This window comes from Esox lucius, chromosome 8 (genome assembly GCF_011004845.1).
Source record: "Esox lucius isolate fEsoLuc1 chromosome 8, fEsoLuc1.pri, whole genome shotgun sequence".
Classification (NCBI taxonomy): domain Eukaryota; kingdom Metazoa; phylum Chordata; class Actinopteri; order Esociformes; family Esocidae; genus Esox; species Esox lucius.
The window spans coordinates 32,195,069-32,213,292 of NC_047576.1; the positions used below are offsets into that span (position 1 = coordinate 32,195,069).

Here is an 18,224-nt window from a genome sequence, read left to right on the forward strand (position 1 = left end):
CTGAGTTAGTTCTGTTGCATTGCCCCCACCCCCCCTCACCTGAGGCAGAATGCGCAGTGAGCAGCACCGGGACTTCACGTAGCCAGTCTCGAATTAGGATGTTCTGCAAGGCATCTCGTTGGGTCAGAGTTTGCATATAGAACTTATGTTGTCCTGGAACGTTCTATGCTTGGAACTCGGAATTCATATTGCAACGTGGGAGTCAGACCGTCTTTGATTGTGGATGGAGAGAAAGACGGTGCGCTGTATAAGACTTGAGATGTCCGCCCCCCATACACAAACACGGGGTGTGGAGGAAGGCAGCGCTCGCTCGTTCACTGAGGCGTAGCCAGTGTTTGACATAATGTTGGACCAGTATGGAGGCTGACTGGGAACATCAGTGTTGATATGTGGTGATACGTACACAGAGCGGAGCCTGTCACAAAGCTCGCCTCGCCAGCGTCCATATGCTGCTCCGCTCAGTCGTGAAGCTGTGAAATTGGGTTGCTTCCCAACTAGCCTGGAGACACACTTCTCTGTTTGCTGTTTTTTTTTTTTTTTGTTACTCTATCTCTCAGCTCTTAGATGGCTGTGAAGACGAAACAACTAATGTGTTATTAACAGGGTCAGATTTTCCAGAATCCCCTCCTCCCAAGGACCCTGCTCACATTTAGCCTGTATACTCCCAGTCCCTGCTTAAATCAAAGCCTACCATCAGGAGCAGTGTTAACTGCCTTGCTTTCCACCGACTCAATGCTGCAGCTGTGGCCGAGAGAGGCCTTCTCAGGACAGACACAGTACATTGGCCTAGCTAGGTTAGATCTTTAACACAGTGTGACTGATTCCCCGTAGGTACATTTAAGGACCATATCATCGGTGAGGAGTTTCTCCTTTCTTGGGCTCATTGGCTACTAAATCAGCATGAAATGTAATGCCATTGGCAGTGTGAGATTGGAAGAAGGGGGGAAGAACGCATGTTTTAAATGTCTATGAGTGTTTTCATTCAGCACAACTTGAAAGATGCCAGTTAATCTGCTTACTCCTTTAATTGAGAGTTCTGGGGGTGGGGCTTGTCCTTTCCAGAATAAGACTAGTGATCCAGAAGTAAAGCCACGACCACAGTTATTCCTCCTTCCTTTCGGCTCCTAACCCCCCTCCCTTGCCCTCTCCCCTCTCCTTGCCCCCCCTCGCCTCCTCTCCAGCTCCTTGAGTAGGAAGAAAGCTCTTCGTTCCGACAATAGACATTTGGGGCCATATGTTGGCTTGACATTGTCATCAGGTTCACAGCAGGTTACCTTAGTTAACTTTCACTCCAGTGGCTGATGGGATTTTCTCCTGAGGCTCCTTGACTGGCTGGCACAAAGTCTAGACTGCCTCTGAAGCAGGCCCCTGCAGGCCCAGCAGGCCCCTGCAGCCTTCGCCCTACAATGGCGGCCATTGTGGACTAAGTAGCGGCACCTTCCTCCCGGCCTGTCGCTGCCTCCTCAGTCAGAAACGGACGGCCGCTAAGACAATGTCTTTATCCCCAGGCCATACAGTCCAACGGCCTAATCCGGACCACTACATACTGTGAAATAAATCTCTTAAACATAAGAGAAAGTGAGAAGAGAGAGAAAGGTTAGAGCGGAAGAGAGAGAAGGGGAAGAGAGAGAAGGGGAAGAGAGAGAAGGGGAAGAGAGAGAAGGGGAAGAGAGAGAAGGGGAAGAGAGAGAAGGGGAAGAGAGAAGGGAGAGAGAAGGGGGAGAGAGAAGGGGGAGAGAGGAAGAGAGAAGGGGGAGAGAGGAAGAGAGAAGGGGGAGAGAGGAAGAGAGAAGGGGAAGAGAGGAAGAGAGAAGGGGAAGAGAGGAAGAGAGAGAAGGGGAGAGGGGAAGAGAGAGAAGGGGAAGGGGGAGAGGGTAAGGGGGAGAGGGGAAGAGAGAAGGGGAAGAGAGAAGGGGAAGAGAGAAGGGGAAGAGAGAAGGGGAAGAGAGAAGGGGAAGAGAGAAGGGGAAGAGAGGAAGAGAGAAGGGGAAGAGAGGAAGAGAGAAGGGGAAGAGAGGAAGAGAGAAGGGGAAGAGAGGAAGAGAGAGAAGGGGAAGAGGGGAAGAGAGAGAAGGGGAAGAGAGAGAAGGGGAAGAGAGAGAAGGGGAAGAGAGAGAAGGGGAAGAGAGAGAAGGGGAAGAGAGAAGGGGAAGAGAGAAGGGGGAGAGGGGAAGAGAGAAGGGGGAGAGAGGAAGAGAGAGAAGGGGAAGAGGGGAAGAGAGAGAAGGGGAAGAGAGAGAAGGGGAAGAGAGAGAAGGGGAAGAGAGGAAGAGAGGGGGAGAGGAAGAGAGGGGGAGAGGGGGAGAGGGGGAGAGAGGAAGAGAGGGGGAGAGAGGAAGATAGGGGGAGAGGAAGAGAGGAAGAGAGGAAGAGAGGAAGAGAGGGGGAGAGGGGGAGAAGGGGGAGAGAGAAGGGGGAGAAGGGGGAGAGGTGAGACTGAAGAGAGAGAAAGAGAGAGACTGAAGAGAGAGAGTGAGAGGGAGACTGAAGAGAGAGAGTGAGAGGGAGACTGAAGAGAGAGAGTGAGAGGGAGACTGAAGAGAGAGAGTGAGAGGGAGACTGAAGAGAGAGAGAGAGAGGGAGACTGAAGAGAGAGAGAGAGAGAGAGAGACTGAAGAGAGAGAGAGAGAGAGAGAGAGAGAGAGAGAGAGACTGAAGAGAGAGAAGGAAAGCAGGATCGAGAGGAGGGAGAGAGCATGGCCGCAAAAGCGATTTCCAAAGGCGAGGTTAGAGTGCAGAAGTTTAACCCTTGGCCTAGAAAGAGAGAGGAGGGGATGGGAGAGGGAGAAAGGAGGAACAAGGAGAGGCAGGCGCTACAAGGCCCTTCATCTTGTGGTGGGTGTAGATGAGAGAGATGCTGAGGGGTTTTCCTTTTCTTTTCACTAAAGAACTCCTGCTCTCCATATGGAATCTGGCCTCTCTTAACGAGGAGGGCTCCTATTCACTCGAACATTCAATCTAACTGCCATCCAGTCGTTTCTGCGATTAGGCAGGAATTAACAATGGTCATCCTGCTTGCGCTGCAAGCAAATGTGCGCCAACAAATGTAGAGATTTGTTATTGGTAAGGAAATAAGGAGAGAGGCTAATTTCGGGTTTAAATCATAGTTATCATTTGGGGAATGGATTTTGTTTAGAGGTAAGGAAAGGTTTTGGGAAAATATGATTTTGAATATTAATACTTTTTTGGGTACCCACAGGGATAGTACAACATAAATGATGCTTGTCTGTGCGTATCTGCGTTTCATTATGAAAATCTGGCACTTTCATTTACTCAATGTGAGATTTGTGAAAGTAATGTGTGATAAACATGCATATACATTTGGCTTTCAACCCATGCTGAGGATGACAAATCACATTAAGACAGTTGTGTTTGTTCTTAATAGAATAGGAATTAGCCTGTGAAGTTGTGACAAAATAAAATAAAACATTATTTTCTTACCCCCCACTACTGTGTGCAACCTTGTCCAACCGCTGTCCGGCATCTGGCACTTGTCCAACTACTTTACATCATCAACCCGGCACATTATCCCTTTCTTGCTTATTCAAATAATTGTATTTTACTCTTTATTATTAACTCTGTTGATGAGCTACCTGTGGAGACATCCTTAGTAGGCCAAGTGATGTGCTGTTTGTGAATGATTCATAAACAACTATTTTCTTCTTAATTGGTGGAGGGAAAAACTGACCAGATTGTGCTTCAAGTGATTTACAATCTAAATGATGATAAATGTTAAAATGGACATTACTTAAACTTTTTGTTGTTTATATCATGTCTGAATATGAAATTAAATTCAAAACACATTTTACCTTCTTAAGAACATCTTAAAGATTCCTATTTATGGCATTGGATCAGAAGTAATCAGATGTATCTCTGAAACACCACACACACACACACACACACACACACACAAACGCTCCCCACGTAAGGGCTGAATCTCAAAGAAAACCTGAAACTCCTCTCTTCACAAAATCCCAACCTGTGCTTTCATGCAGTAAGATGAAGTGTTTGCATTTAGCAGATGCTCTTCGTGCTTTACTACAGTCAGAGGTCATGTAAACAGACCTGGCGGCTAGATATGAATATGTTATAACGTTAAGCTGTTCATTCTGAAAAAAATCGTGCTAAGGCGATGTGTAAGCTACACTATTGCAAAGATGTTTATTCAATTCATTGATTATACTTCACTTAGTCACAGTGTTGCCAACATTCTACAGATGGTGGCCAGAAGTTGAACGGAGGTTGACTACCATGAAGGGGCTAATTGTTTTTTTCGAAATTACACTACAAGGTGTAGGTGATATGAAGACATTGCTAAAGTATGCAAATACATTGGGTAGACAAAATAATGGGAACACTTAACAATATATTAATAACAAGCACCTTGTAAGGAGTAGGAACACCTTTGCCTTCAGAGCAGCTCCAATCCTTTTTGAAATGCTGTCATTATTGGGTATTGCACCATTTTTCCTGAAGAAAAGCTTTCAGTTCATTGTGGATTAAAGTTGGAAGTGTATTTCGCTCTCTGCGCTCCAGAACTTCCCAATAATTTTCTGGGATGTTCAGATTTGGTGATTGGGGAGGCCATGGAAGCCATTTTATGTCATCCTGGTGTTCATAAAACCACTCTTGGAAATTCAGCAGTGTGTTTTGAGGGCATTATTCTGGGATACTGGAACATCATGGGACCTTTCTGTGTTTGTAATATAAGGTGCCATTGCTCCTATAAAATGGCCTTATACGACCATGCAGAGCAAACATCGAACCTGACGACTCCCACGAGACGGCTGCCCTTAGCATGACATAACCCCCACCTTTAACAGTTGGCAGCAGACATTGTGGGCTGAAGGCATACTTTGGCTTTCTCCAAACTTGACCATATTACCTTTTTCCGTCAGTCAAGGGTCCAGGTTTTATGTTCCTTACACCAAATTATGGGTCTTTGTGTTTTGGCCATGGATACAAGCGGTTTCCAAATGGCAGGCCTGCCTGAAATCCCAGCTTTATGAAGCTTACAACTTCAATGTTTTGTTGAGACTGGCTCACATAGGTGCGGATTCAATTATGTGGTCATTTCTGAGGCTGTCCTTTCGGGGCATTGAGCAACTATCGTTTTGAATGTTTGTCTATATCCCTATAAGTTAGCTTTGATTTTTTACCACTGTTCTTCTTTGCCGGTGCAATTTGTCCATGTTTAACGTATGTTGTCATGATTTTTCAGACGGATTACCTTGACATGGAATTTTTAGGTTGTTTTTGTGACCGATGAACCAGCAATTCAGGCTCTGACTATTTGGCCTCTTTGCAATCCTGAATGTTTCCTTTTAAACCCAAATATCAAATAACTAATTGTCAAACCTCTTTGATTGCTGACACATGTAGGCCTACTGCTAATTGTCAAACCTCTTTGTTTGCTGACACATGTAGGCCTACTGCTAATTGTCAAACCTCTTTGTTTGCTGACACATGTAGGCCTACTGCTAATTGTCAAACCTCTTTGATAGCTGACACATGTAGGCCTACTTCTAATTGGCAAACCTCTGATAGCTGACACATGTAGGCCTACTGCTAATTGGCAAACCTGATGTGAGCTATGCTGCTGTGTTTGTAATTGTTTTAGTTACTTCAATGTAACAGCCCTTTTCTATACAGTGTTATTGTTATTTTCTCAAACCTCTGTATTAAGTGACACAACTTTGCCATTATCGTTATGTCATATGTATTTAAACATATGGAAATACTAGGAGAGTGACAAAAGTAGCTAGTGATTTTAACGTTAGCTAGTGCTGTTAACGTTAGCTAGTTTAAATTTGACGTATTCCTCAGTTTTGGCTAACTACCATTATACTGTATCTAAAATGAACCTGGTGAAATCAAAATGACAAAATACAATAATCCAACCGCAAATGCAATGTGCTAGTGACCGATAAAATGTATCATGGGAATGCTTACGCACGTTTTAGTCACATACTCCTAATTAGCTAACTAGCTCTTGCAACATTTTGTTATCTAAGTAATACAGTACAGGGACAATTATAGATCTGTGATTTATTTTTTTTGCCATGTTTGTGGAAAGTACTAAAAAAGTCTCTCCAACATAATAGACATGATCTTTAACTTTTTTTGTTTATCAAGGATGACAGTTCACTTCAGCTCCATTTGAAGCTGTTCAGTAAAGTAACAGACAGATTTCATTACCGTATCAGTGGCTATCTAGCCAGCTCAGTTTGTGGTATTTCAGCCATAATACTTGTAATAATTAAAGAATGTTGGATTTACTGAATACCTAATATTTGTTAAGTTTACTCAAACATTTAGTGATATGAAATGTTATTTATATATGAGTTTGTGCTGTTTTTATGATCTGAGTTCTACTGACCTTTGTAGATGTTTGAGTACTCACTAATCAATTAATTTAATCAGTTATTTGATGCACTTATTTTAACAGTGCGTGTACTGAACAGCTCTAAGAGCTCACTGCTTAGGCAACCATCAAAAAAGGCAGAAGGAACCACAGTAAATGAGCAGACTTATTTTGTCACTCTATTCCAGAAATACTCTTGGTGTAATAAAGGCAGACACAAACACATCAGTGAAAGGCTAATATCCACTTCATATCAGCCAACCAATCAGTTGGGCTGTAGTTGTATGTCCATATCTAACTAATAGTGTGTCATAAACTAAACAGATTTCTGGAAAGACACTCAAGGGATGTGCGCTGCAGAAGTATCTAATGTATCTACCATTAGTGCCACTAAATTTTAATTTAGGATATGGTGTTAAAGTCAAAAGTACAGCAAAAAGACAAGCAAGGCAAAACAAAAACATCAGCTTTCTGCTAAATGTGATGGTTTTGCTCTTTTTGGGTTTCTCAGTCTTAATGGAAGCATCATCCATTGTTGCTCATAAAACCCAGCTGGGCCTTCACAGGTTAAAGACATTGCAACTTAATCAGCAAGGTGAAGTCAAGTGAATAACAAGAACCCTTGCGTTAATTGTTGTCCTTTCCTTATAAAGGTATTAGCCTACTTGTGCCTGACAGACAAGACGCAAAACATGAAATGTACGAAGGCAGGAAACAAAGGAAATAAACTTTGGATACCTGCTATTCACGAAATACATCTTCTCTGTTTAGTGAATATTCATGTGCACCTGTTGAAAAAACGGACACAATGTTAAACATTTCAAGGGTTTGTAGCCTTTTTGTAGCCCATTTTAGGTTGTAGAATGCTTGACTTTGAATGTTTATGTAGGTTTGAGCAGACACGTAGGATTTACTTTGAACGTCATTTCTGCAAACACCGGTATTGGGTATGAAAAAGGACATTGTGTTTAAATATCTTGATATACTTTTTGATGTGCTATAAAATATTTATATTTTTACTCTAGTTTTCTGTTCTTGCACCTAAAAATCAATCATTTACTTTTATTGCATGTTCCATCTTCTTTTCCGATAGGGATCATTTTTGGTTTAAGCCATTTTGTTTCCATGACTGATCAACACTTTTTTTTTCTAATGAAAATTCTGCAGCATATGATGTGCAATATTTTTGGAACATCTAATCCACCCCAATTTAGGTTTTGTTACAGCTCGTTTTAGGGCCTTTTGCCCTCTGTCTTCTCTTCAGCATTTGAAAGCATTTTGACACTTTTTGACCTTGGTAGCTACAGCAGTATGTTTAGGATCATTGTTTTGATGCACGATGTATGAAGCCCTGTCCATATAGTTTAGAGTCTATGGTTGTGTCTGAGCAAACAAAATTATTCTGCACACTTCAGAATTCATCCTGCTTCTGTCAGCATTTGCATCGTCAATGAAGACAAGTGAGCTAGGTACTTTCTAGGCCTTCCTGTTTTTGAGGAATGGTTTTACAGTTTCTTTGCACCTTGAAGTCCAGCCTTTGTAGTTCGTCTTCTGTAAATGGTAGTGGCTGACACATCCGTGACAACTTTGTTGAGTGTTCCTGATCTTAAGGACAGTTTCTTTGGCTCATTTTAGAGTTCATCCTTGGTTCCCAGGTCATTTTAAGTCCTCTTACTCAAAAAGGCCATTGTAACAATTCAAATCAGTTTCCTCTTTTTCATTGCTTACATCCTTCTCTGAAGTGGTGTTGGCTGAAGGAAAGTAGCCTGTTCCCCTCCACCCTTCACCTATTAACACACAAACACACACGTCTATCTCCACCACTCACCTATTAGCCCCCTTCTGGCCCCCTTCCACCTTCTCAGCCCTTATCAAAGCGCCATGTATCGACTTGTAAAGACATGCATCGGTGGGACGTCCAGACCTTGATGTGCCCCTGACACTGGCTGCTGGTTGGGCTGTGTAGTGATTTGCCCCTGACCCTGGCTGCTGGTTGGGCTGTGTAGTGATTTGCCCCTGACCCTGGCTGCTGGTTGGGCTGTGTAGTGATTTGCCCCTGACCCTGGCTGCTGGTTGGGCTGTGTAGTGATTTGCCCCTGGCTGCTGGTTGGGCTGTGTAGTGATTTGCCCCTGGCTGCTGGTTGGGCTGTGTAGTGATTTGCCCCTGGCTGCTGGTTGGGCTGTGTAGTGATTTGCCCCTGGCTGCTGGTTGGGCTGTGTAGTGATTTGCCCCTGGCTGCTGGTTGGGCTGTGTAGTGATTTGCCCCTGGCTGCTGGTTGGGCTGTGTAGTGATTTGCCCCTGGCTGCTGGTTGGGCTGTGTAGTGATTTGCCCCTGGCTGCTGGTTGGGCTGTGTAGTGATTTGCCCCTGGCTGCTGGTTGGGCTGTGTAGTGATTTGCCCCTGGCTGCTGGTTGGGCTGTGTAGTGATTTGCCCCTGACCCTGGCTGCTGGTTGGGCTGTGGGCCGACGGCATGTTGGTTCCCGCGCAGCGCCTGGCCCAGGTCGGCCACGCTCAAAGCCCCCCAGGGGTCAGCGGACACAAACGCGCTCTGAGGCTGGCTGTGTTTACGTGAGCACGCCGGGGGTGGGAACCGATCCCTTGACATACGGATACATGCGTGCCCACACGCACACCTAAGTATGCTGAGGGATCAGTTGTCGGCCCTTTGCCTGCCTTCACTTGGAGTGCAAAGAGAGTAATAGTACCTGTTGTTGATGGCTGATAGATAGCTAGGTGATTTCAATTCAATTCTCACCCACAGGAGGAGAGAGAGGGACAGTGTGTGTCTGTCACTCTCACAGACCCGACCGTGTTCTCACTGATGGATATTTGTTTTGGGAGGTGGATGGGGTGCGGCGGGGGATGTTTTCTTCTGGTGTGAATGGAGATGTGTTGGTGGTGCTGTTGTCACACCTGCAGCACGTTCTAGTGACATGTCTTCATGGGCTTTGGCCTAGTTCAGGATATTGATATTTAGTTTGTTTTGGTTACTGTTGAACTTCTTGTTCATTTGGATGGCAATGACAGAGGAACGTGTGTGTGCGTGCGTGCGTGCGGGTGGTATGTGCATGGGGGAGCCTTCTTTACCATTCCACTACAATACAGCAGCAGGAGGGATCAGAGAGAGCAGAGGAGTGAAGGGGGGGGGGGGTAAGGAGAAGGATTTGGGAACGGTTTGGCAAAAGGAGTCACAGAGTCTGAGAAGTGAGTTGGATCCATGTTGAAAGGTGGAAAGAGAGAAGTTGAGAATGTGTTGTGAACAGGTGAAGGAAACGACCAAGGACTGGAGAAGTGAACAAGGAAGAAAAGGTAGTTTAGGGGAGCAAGACCGGTGGGGAGGAGGAGAGAGGAGGGGAGCGAGACCAGTGGAGAGGAGGGGAGCGAGACCAGTGGAGAGGAGGGGAGCGAGACCAGTGGAGAGGAGGGGAGCGAGACCAGTGGAGAGGAGGGGAGCGAGACCAGTGGAGAGGAGGGGAGCGAGACCAGTGGAGAGGAGGGGAGCGAGACCAGTGGAGAGCGAGACCAGTGGAGAGGAGGGGAGCGAGACCAGTGGAGAGGGACCGGTAGAGAGGAGGGGAGCGAGACCAGTGGAGAGGAGGGGAGCGAGACCAGTGGAGAGTAGGGGAGCGAGACCAGTGGAGAGGAGGGGAGCGAGACCAGTGGAGAGGGACCGGTAGAGAGGAGGGGAGCGGAGGAGAGGGAGTCAAGGACAGTGAAAAAAATGATTGAGCAAAAGGAGTTGTGGTCTAAGATGCAGAAAGAGTGGTTTGTGAGAGGCCCTCTCCTATTCCCCTTTTATTCCTTCTGTCTCTCTCTCGCCCAGTGGTTCCCATCCTCTCACCCATAAAATCAGCATAAAATTGCCCTAACTCTGGCAGCTCAGCAAGAGGGGTGGGTGTGTGGGGGGTGTATGTATGTGGGATGAAGGGTTTTATGTATTTGGGGAGGAGGAGTGGAGGGATGGCGGGTGTATATTTTGGGATGACGTCCCCTAGGGGAGCCGGGAGTGGCTTTGTCAGGGGCTTTTCAGAGGAGGCCCGTGAAATCATGCAACAGGATTATGGGACGCATCTTTGATTCTGTCTGCTTCCTCCTGTTGTCCTTTTTGAGTGGGAAATGTGGTGGTCTGTTTCTGATGCGTGTTTGTGTACTTGTGAAAGGGGATTATAATTCTGTGTTCCATAACATGGAACGGTTGACCTTGACATCCCAGTTGTGGAGTTAAAAATCAGTTGAGTTGACTTTCAGCCAGTAACTCGAACCAAAAACGTGAACCAAATTCAAGGCTGTTTCTGTGGTCTAGACTCTCCCCTATGACCCCTCTCATGATGAAAACCAGGTTTAGCAGAAGCCCCTCTGATTGTGATGGAACGGTCTCAAACTCTACTGAATGTAGTTGGTCTGCTACCCCTGGGGAGCGTTCAGCACAACACAACGTTTTTGAAACGTTTAGGAATAAGCAACTCTAACAACATACCTCTCTGTCATGTACAGTCACAAAACATTTTTCCAACTGCAAATTTCAGCAGCATTTGCTGCTTAACTAACTTTGGTAGTTGGTAGGAAAAGCACAGTATTGCAGACCATAAGTGCTTCAGATGGACACATGATCCAATATCGGCCAAATTTAGGCCTGTCTGTACCTATTTGTTGAATTGACACAGTGTGTATGTATTACTGCATCTACTCATGGTATTACCATCCTGTTCTGTTGTAGGATTAAGCTGCAGCATTACCATTATGTTGCATATGGTTACACTGCATGGCTTTCTTTGAAAACAACCGACAACCCGGAGCCTATTTGGCCTAAACCGTTCCCCCTCTATGGTGAACCCAATACCGTAGGATGTGGGTACTGACTGCCTGTGTGCTGGATGTGCCGGGCTGCTTCTCACACGTCCTAACAGGAATGATGTGGTGCATAATATGGCATCATACCTACATGGTGGAGATGCATTAGCATATTGGAGGCATACGTCCTGTGCCTCCGCGTTGTAGCTAGCTGCTGATGCTAGGGCAAGTGCCTGACGATCTCAGAGTATATCTACTTTATCTCCTCTCTCTCTCTCTCTCTCTCTCTCTCTTTCTCTGTGTGTGCGTGTGTGTGCGCCTGTGCGTGCGTGTGCATGCATGTGTGTGCATGCGTGCATGCGTGCGCTGACTGGCGGCAGCCACCCTTGCCCCCACCCCTCTCATTAATATGTATGTGTTCTGAGGCAGCGCTGCGACGGCTGTGTTTCTCACCGCTGATTAATGCTGTCTGTCAATTACCTCCAGATCCTGCCGTGCTGTGGAGCTTCCCCCAGGACTACACAGACCAGGTTGGAAATGCACGCACGCACACACACGCGCACACACACACACACACCTCACACAGGCATGTACACACGCGCACCTCATGCCATCGCACACACACACGCGCACGCACTCTCTCTCTCCTCTCTTTCTCTACCCCTCTCTCTTCATAGTTACTCTCTCTCCTCTCTTTCTCTACCCCTCACTCTTCATAGTTACTCTCTCTCCTCTCTCTACCCCTCTCTCTTCGTAGCCACTCTCTCATAGGCAGCCCCCCTCCCTCCCCCGCCCCCCAGTACACTCAACCCGCCCTCCCGTGCTAACCCCCCACCTCTTCCCTTTCCTCCATCCTCTTTCTAATCCACCCCAACCCCCCCTCACTCTCACTGAGCGGCTGTTGCTGATAATGAAAGCAGTGAGCAGGTCTTCAATAACTGACGAATCAGTAATTATCATGCTGCTGTGACAGGAATACACTGTTTCCACTTCGTCTCTGCTTCACTCTTTTCCTGTCATATGTTATCTCTTCCCTTTCCTTCTTTCTTTCTTTCATTCTCTTTCTCATTTTAATCCACCCGGAGAAAACATGACAAGTTTTCAAAAGAGACCTTCAAACCTACGTCCAAGTACCAGAGTTTCCATTTGGTGCCGTACAAGTGACTGGAAAGACAAGTGAGGAATATAGTGGTTTTCAAGACGCATTGGGTGTGTTATCTAATAGGAGCTGTTTGTTAGGATGTGGGCTGAAAGCATCTAAAAATGATGGTAATTCATTTTAGCAGAGTAATAATGACTTGCTACAATACAATTTGTTGTGTTTTAATACATTTCGCTGGAAGAAACCTTGTGCCGGTTAATCGAAAGGCCGTCAAGCACCTATCCCGCCACTTATTTGAAATTCCCCCGATGGTCAACTTATTTCCAGCACGACCAAGCTGACGTGGTCATTGATTGGCCCCAGTGACATGACTGAAGTCCGGCGTTTCTATCCGTTTCCCTGGTTTCGGTTGCTACCTGCCTCTCCATTACAATTGGATGAAACGGCCCTAAACCAAATGTTGTCTTGTTCTCTGACTTTCATCTTCACTCAACTACAGTTAAGCATCACCAGTCCCGGCCAATAACGGTGATCATAGAGAAGTTGGTGATATTTGCATACGCGTCGGATCACACGTCTCTATAAATATCCCGGTAGGCTAATAGCGGTTGATTCAGCGTTGTGATCTCTGCCTGCCACAGTCTGCGTTCGCTAGGCTCTACAGGGAATGTGCATGAACTTTGGGTTTACCTTGCCGTATCACGGTCACAGAGATGAGGGATGAGTTGGAAGGACGGAGGGAGCTGGCACAGGCACCGTCTGGAGTACATAGCGTGGCGAGTGGTGGGAGCACACGGGTCACGGGAAGAAAGGAGAGAGACGAGAGGAGACAAGAGGTTTGGATATGCGTAGGCTAACTGTGTGTTTACGTAGCGCAGGGGAGAAGAAACCGCTTTGAACAGGCAATGGTTTGCAGACACGCTCTGGGCTCTGTCTATATGTCCGTTTGTTACCCGTGGTAATACGACTCAATCCCGCTTCGCTCGTAGAAAAAGGACTGAGCGATAGTGAAAGAAAGGATGAGGGGTGATGGGGGGTGATGTCAGTAGGTGAAGGAACTAAATAGTGAGAACATCTGAAAATGTATAGAACGTTTATACTGAAAATGGCCTTATCCCTTTCTCTCTCTGTCCTCGTCTCTCTCTCTCTGTCCTCGTCTTTCTCTCTCTGTCCTCGTCTTTCTCTCTCTGTCCTCGTCTTTCTCTCTCTGTCCTCGTCTTTCTCTCTCTGTCCTCGTCTTTCTCTCTCTGTCCTCGTCTTTCTCTCTCTGTCCTCGTCTTTCTCTCTCTGTCCTCGTCTTTCTCTCTCTGTCCTCGTCTTTCTCTTGCCTGTCGACCGGTTGGTGTGCGTGGAGAAGTGGGCCGGTGTCACCATGGCACGACACTGACTCCACGCAGGGATGGTTTGACCCCCCCCCCCCCCGTTAGCGAACAGAAAGGCCTGTATACTTGTCACACAAGTCATTATCAGGATTAGCCTCCCTTCCCTCTTTGTGGGTCCTCACTGCAGCAGCCATGAGAGGAGAGCCGCATGTCGGTCAGACAGTCAGTCACTCCTCTTTTCTCCAGGAGAGCAGCAGCATATGGCCGCAGCCGCTAACAGTCTCCGCAGGCCTCCTTTTGTTCGGCCCGGTATTGTTGCCCTGCGTAATGACAGTTGTAGGCCGAAGGATCGGGGCGGAGGGGTTAGTCTACCCCTGGGGAGAGGAGGAGGAGGAGGAGGAGGAGGCATGCGGACGGACGGACGGACGGACAGACAGAAGTCTGGATTATGGAAATATGAATTGATTTTTTTTTTCTGTTCTGTGGTAGAATAGAGGCTCAAAGGAGAGCAGACTGCAGGCTGGCACACCAGGGCGTAGAAATATGAAGTGAGAAACCCTCCATCGCTCTCTCTGTCTCTGTCTATCTGTTTCTCTCTCTCTGTGTTTCTCTCTCTTTTTTCTCTCTCCTGCTCCCTCTGCCCCTGAGACTCTTGATGTCCTGGTCATCTACAGCTGCCATGTGGAGGGAGAGAGAGGGATGAAGGGATAGAGAAGAGGAAAGAGAGAGAAACGGGGAGATGGCAAAAGCATACATTTGAATCGTAAGAAGGATTTTTTTTTTTTTGCAAATGAAGTAGACAGATGGAAATCTATCCATTTCCTCTCAGATCTCATCCCAAAGTTCTGAAAACACACAACACACACACACACGACACACAGTTTGGGACTGAGATGGGTGAGCCCAGCCAGTCACGAAGCAGGGATGGTTTGTGTCGCCACAATGCATCTCTTGGGGGGAATGGGATTTTTACTAGTTATCACGTTTGACAAACAATGGTCATTTGGAAACTTGAGGAAAACATTTGCATACAATGATTAAATCCGTTGCTTTTGTATTTCCGTCAAAGCAAAGAAGCATCTTTCTGGTAGTCAAAGTGTTATGAGAACCATCTCTCTCCATTTTATTGTTACAATTCTGTAGGGGTGAACATAACCTGGTCTCTCTCCTCTCCTTTGTCCTCTCTCTGTCCCTCTCTCTCCCCTCTCTCTCCCTCTCTCTCTCTTTCTCTCTCTGCTCTTGCACCCACAGGGATGTTCTCCAAACTTATCAGGGCAGTGCGTCATCCTGATAGCCTCTCTGTGTTGCAATGAATGAATGCAAATATCTGTCTCTTATCTCTTTTTAGAAGCAGCTGTGGCAGGAAATTACAAACGATACCTAAACAGCAGTTTCCTGCCCGTCGTGTTACATTAGGCCCAGATAAATTCATGAAATATTCAGTGAAACATGCATGGCCACTGCCACTGTACAAAATGGGTTTGTCGCACCCGGCGTACTGGAGCTCCATATTCAGCAGTCCTGAAGAGGGAGAGATGGAGAGAAAGGCAGAGAGACAGACTGACGGACACTTTGTTCTATCTCAGTCAGTTGACAGACTAACAGACTAACAGTGTGGTAGATTTTGTGAGCCAGCAGAGAGTCGGTTAGCTTGGTCCACCTCTGTCAGTCAGTTGAGAGACAGACAGTATGGTCCATATCATTCAGTCAGTAGTGAGACAGACAGTATGGTCCATATCATTCAGTCAGTAGTGAGACAGACAGCTTGGTCCACCTCAGTCATTCAGTCAGTAGAGAGACAGACACCTTGGTCCAGCTCAGTCAGTCAGTAGAGAGACAGACAGCTTGGTCCGTATCAGTCAGTCATTACAGAGATGGAGGGAAAGCCAAGGTTGTTGTCCCAGGGGTGTTCTCTCTCAGCAGATATTAGACCATCTCTGACACCAAGGGCCATCAGAGCAACCACACTGACACTGTATGATTGGTGGACCCATCCTGGGCCGGCCCTGCACCCCAGGGGGCGAGTATCAGGGGGAAGAGTGATGGGGTAACACAGGGAAGGGGGAGAGGAACACGGGCAGGGAGTAGACTGACAGTCGAGAGAGGAGGAGGCATGTGAAGTGAAGGGGTAAGAATAGAGGCCAGCGCTGCTGTTATGACGGCCATCTTTGTAAGGCTGTAACGGGGTGATGAGCAGTGAGATGTGAGAAAACAGAGGCGTGTGTGTCTACGTGTGTGTTTATGTCTTCACTTCGGCGTGTGTCAAAGGGTCTCATCTTTCCCCTTCACTGCATCCTGACAGCGGTGTCAGACAAGGCCCTATAATGTGTGTGTGTGTGTGTGTGTGTGTGTGTCTCACCACTCACTGCCAACACTCTGGGGTGTTCTGGGGCACTACCTAATGGAAAGACTCGCCCTGCTGAGCTGCCCTTTATACAGGCACTCTTCTGGACACCTAACTGATGGCCTTTGTTGCTCATGGGTCCTGATTACACTGACCCCCGGGCCGCTTCCTAGGAGAAGTCTGAGGACGAGGGAGAAGAGGAGATGGGAGGGAGGGTGGATTTTGTCAGTTTGAGGGAAAGTATTGGATGCTGTAGGTGTAGGTGGTAGACGAGCACATCCATGGGCTTGAGCCTTCCTCTACGCTTACTCTCCAATAGATGGATTTCAGCCTAATAAGTCTCTGTGAGGGGCCTGTGCTTGGTTTCAGAGACCCACCATTGCCCAATGACGGCATCGTCGGGGGTCGGTTGTCTCATACTCACATGACACATTTCTAGTCCACAGCTGGAGTGCTTCAAACCCTTTGGCTTGGCCCTTGACATTTCTAACCTGACAGTTAAAGGCTCACATAGTCACTATTCAGCTCCACTTGTTATCTGCGTACCCCTCTGGCTTGGCTTTCGCGATAGGCATTATTCAAAGGGTTGACAGTGGTGGAGTTTGGGTGTCACCTATTGTTTTTCAGAGGCTTTCCCTTTTGGATGTTGTTTGGGACAGTTAAAGATCGCAGCGAGCTTCCCTAGCATCTGCGCAAAGCCGTTCTGCTTTTTCCCCACCACCATTCCCGCGAGTAAATCACGTGGGTGAACAACGGACAACCTAGAATTCTAGGTCCTTAAGCACGATGAGGCGGGGAATCCCTGCCTCCTTGTTCCACAAATGTAGCATAACCATGGTAGAATGGCAGATTGAGTGAAGAGAGGTGCTTGTCGGTGTTTTTATCGGTTTGTGTGTGTGTGTGTGTTTGTCGGTTTGTGTGTGTGTGTGTTTGTCGGTTTGTGTGTGTGTGTGTTTGTCGGTTTGTGTGTGTGTGTGTGTTTGTCGGTTTGTGTGTGTGTGTGTGTTTGTCGGTTTGTGTGTGTGTGTGTGTTTGTCGGTTTGTGTGTGTGTTTGTCGGTTTGTGTGTGTGTTTGTCGGTTTGTGTGTGTGTTTGTCGGTTTGTGTGTGTGTGTGTGTGTTTGGGTGTGTGTGTGTGTGTTTGTCGGTTTGTGTGTGTGTTTGTGTGTGTGTGTGTGTGTCGGTTTGTGTGTGTGTGTGTGTGTCGGTTTGTGTGTGTGTGTCGGTTTGTGTGTGTGTGTCGGTTTGTGTGTGTGTGTCGGTTTGTGTGTGTGTGTCGGTTTGTTTGTGTGTGTGTGTTTGTTTGTGTGTGTGTGTTTGTCGGTTTGTCAGTTTTTGTTTCTGTGTGGGTGTGTTTGTCAGTTTTTGTTTCTGTGTGGGTGTGTTTGTCAGTTTTTGTTTCTGTGTGGGTGTGTTTGTCAGTTTTTGTTTCTGTGTGGGTGTGTTTGTCAGTTTGTGTGTGTGTGTTTGTCGGTTTGTGTGTGTGTGTGTTTGTCGGTTTGTGTGTGTGTGTTTGTCGGTTTGTGTGTGTGTTTGTTCTTTGGTTTGTGTGTGTGTGTGTTCATCAGTTTCTGTTTGCATGTGTGTGTTTGTCGGTGTGTGTGTTTTCTTTGGTTGGTGTGTGTGTGTGTGTGTTTGTTGGTTTGTGTTTTTGTGTGTGTGTGTGTGTTTGTCGGTGTGTGTGTGTTTGTCGGTGTGTGTGTGTTTGTCGGTGTGTGTGTGTTTGTCGGTGTGTGTGTGTGTGTTTGTGTTTGTGTGTTTGTGTGTGTGTGTTTGTGTGTGTGTGTGTGTGTGTTTGTTGGTGTGTGTGTGTGTTTGTTGGTGTGTGTGTGTGTTTGTTGGTGTGTGTGTGTGTTTGTTGGTGTGTGTGTGTGTTTGTTGGTGTGTGTGTGTGTTTGTTGGTGTGTTTGTCGGTTTGTGTGTTTGTGTGTGTGTTTGTCGGTTTGTGTGTGTGTGTGTGTTTGTCGGTTTGTGTGTGTGTGTGTTTGTCGGTTTGTTTGTGTGGGTGTGTTTGTCAGTTTTTGTTTCTGTGTGGGTGTGTTTGTCAGTTTTTGTTTCTGTGTGGGTGTGTTTGTCAGTTTTTGTTTCTGTGTGGGTGTGTTTGTCAGTTTTTGTTTCTGTGTGGGTGTGTTTGTCAGTTTTTGTTTCTGTGTGGGTGTGTTTGTCAGTTTTTGTTTCTGTGTGGGTGTGTTTGTCAGTTTTTGTTTCTGTGTGGGTGTGTTTGTCGGTTTGTGTGTGTGTGTGTGTTTGTCGGTTTGTGTGTCTGTGTTTGTCGGTTTGTGTGTGTGTGTGTGTTCTT

At 46.6% G+C, this 18,224-nt stretch overlaps 1 protein-coding gene across 6 annotated transcripts in view; it reads left to right on the top strand.

The window, feature by feature from the left end:
- The window catches only part of dennd1b (DENN/MADD domain containing 1B), a 137,569-nt gene that overhangs the window by 17,067 nt on the left and 102,278 nt on the right, over positions 1 to 18,224 (top strand). For all 6 annotated transcript variants that reach the window (XM_010901905.3, XM_010901906.3, XM_010901907.3 and 3 more), the window contains exon 3: positions 11,645 to 11,688. In XM_010901905.3, coding sequence (XP_010900207.2) covers positions 11,645 to 11,688 — 44 coding nt within the window. The remainder of the gene's footprint in view (positions 1 to 11,644; positions 11,689 to 18,224) is intronic.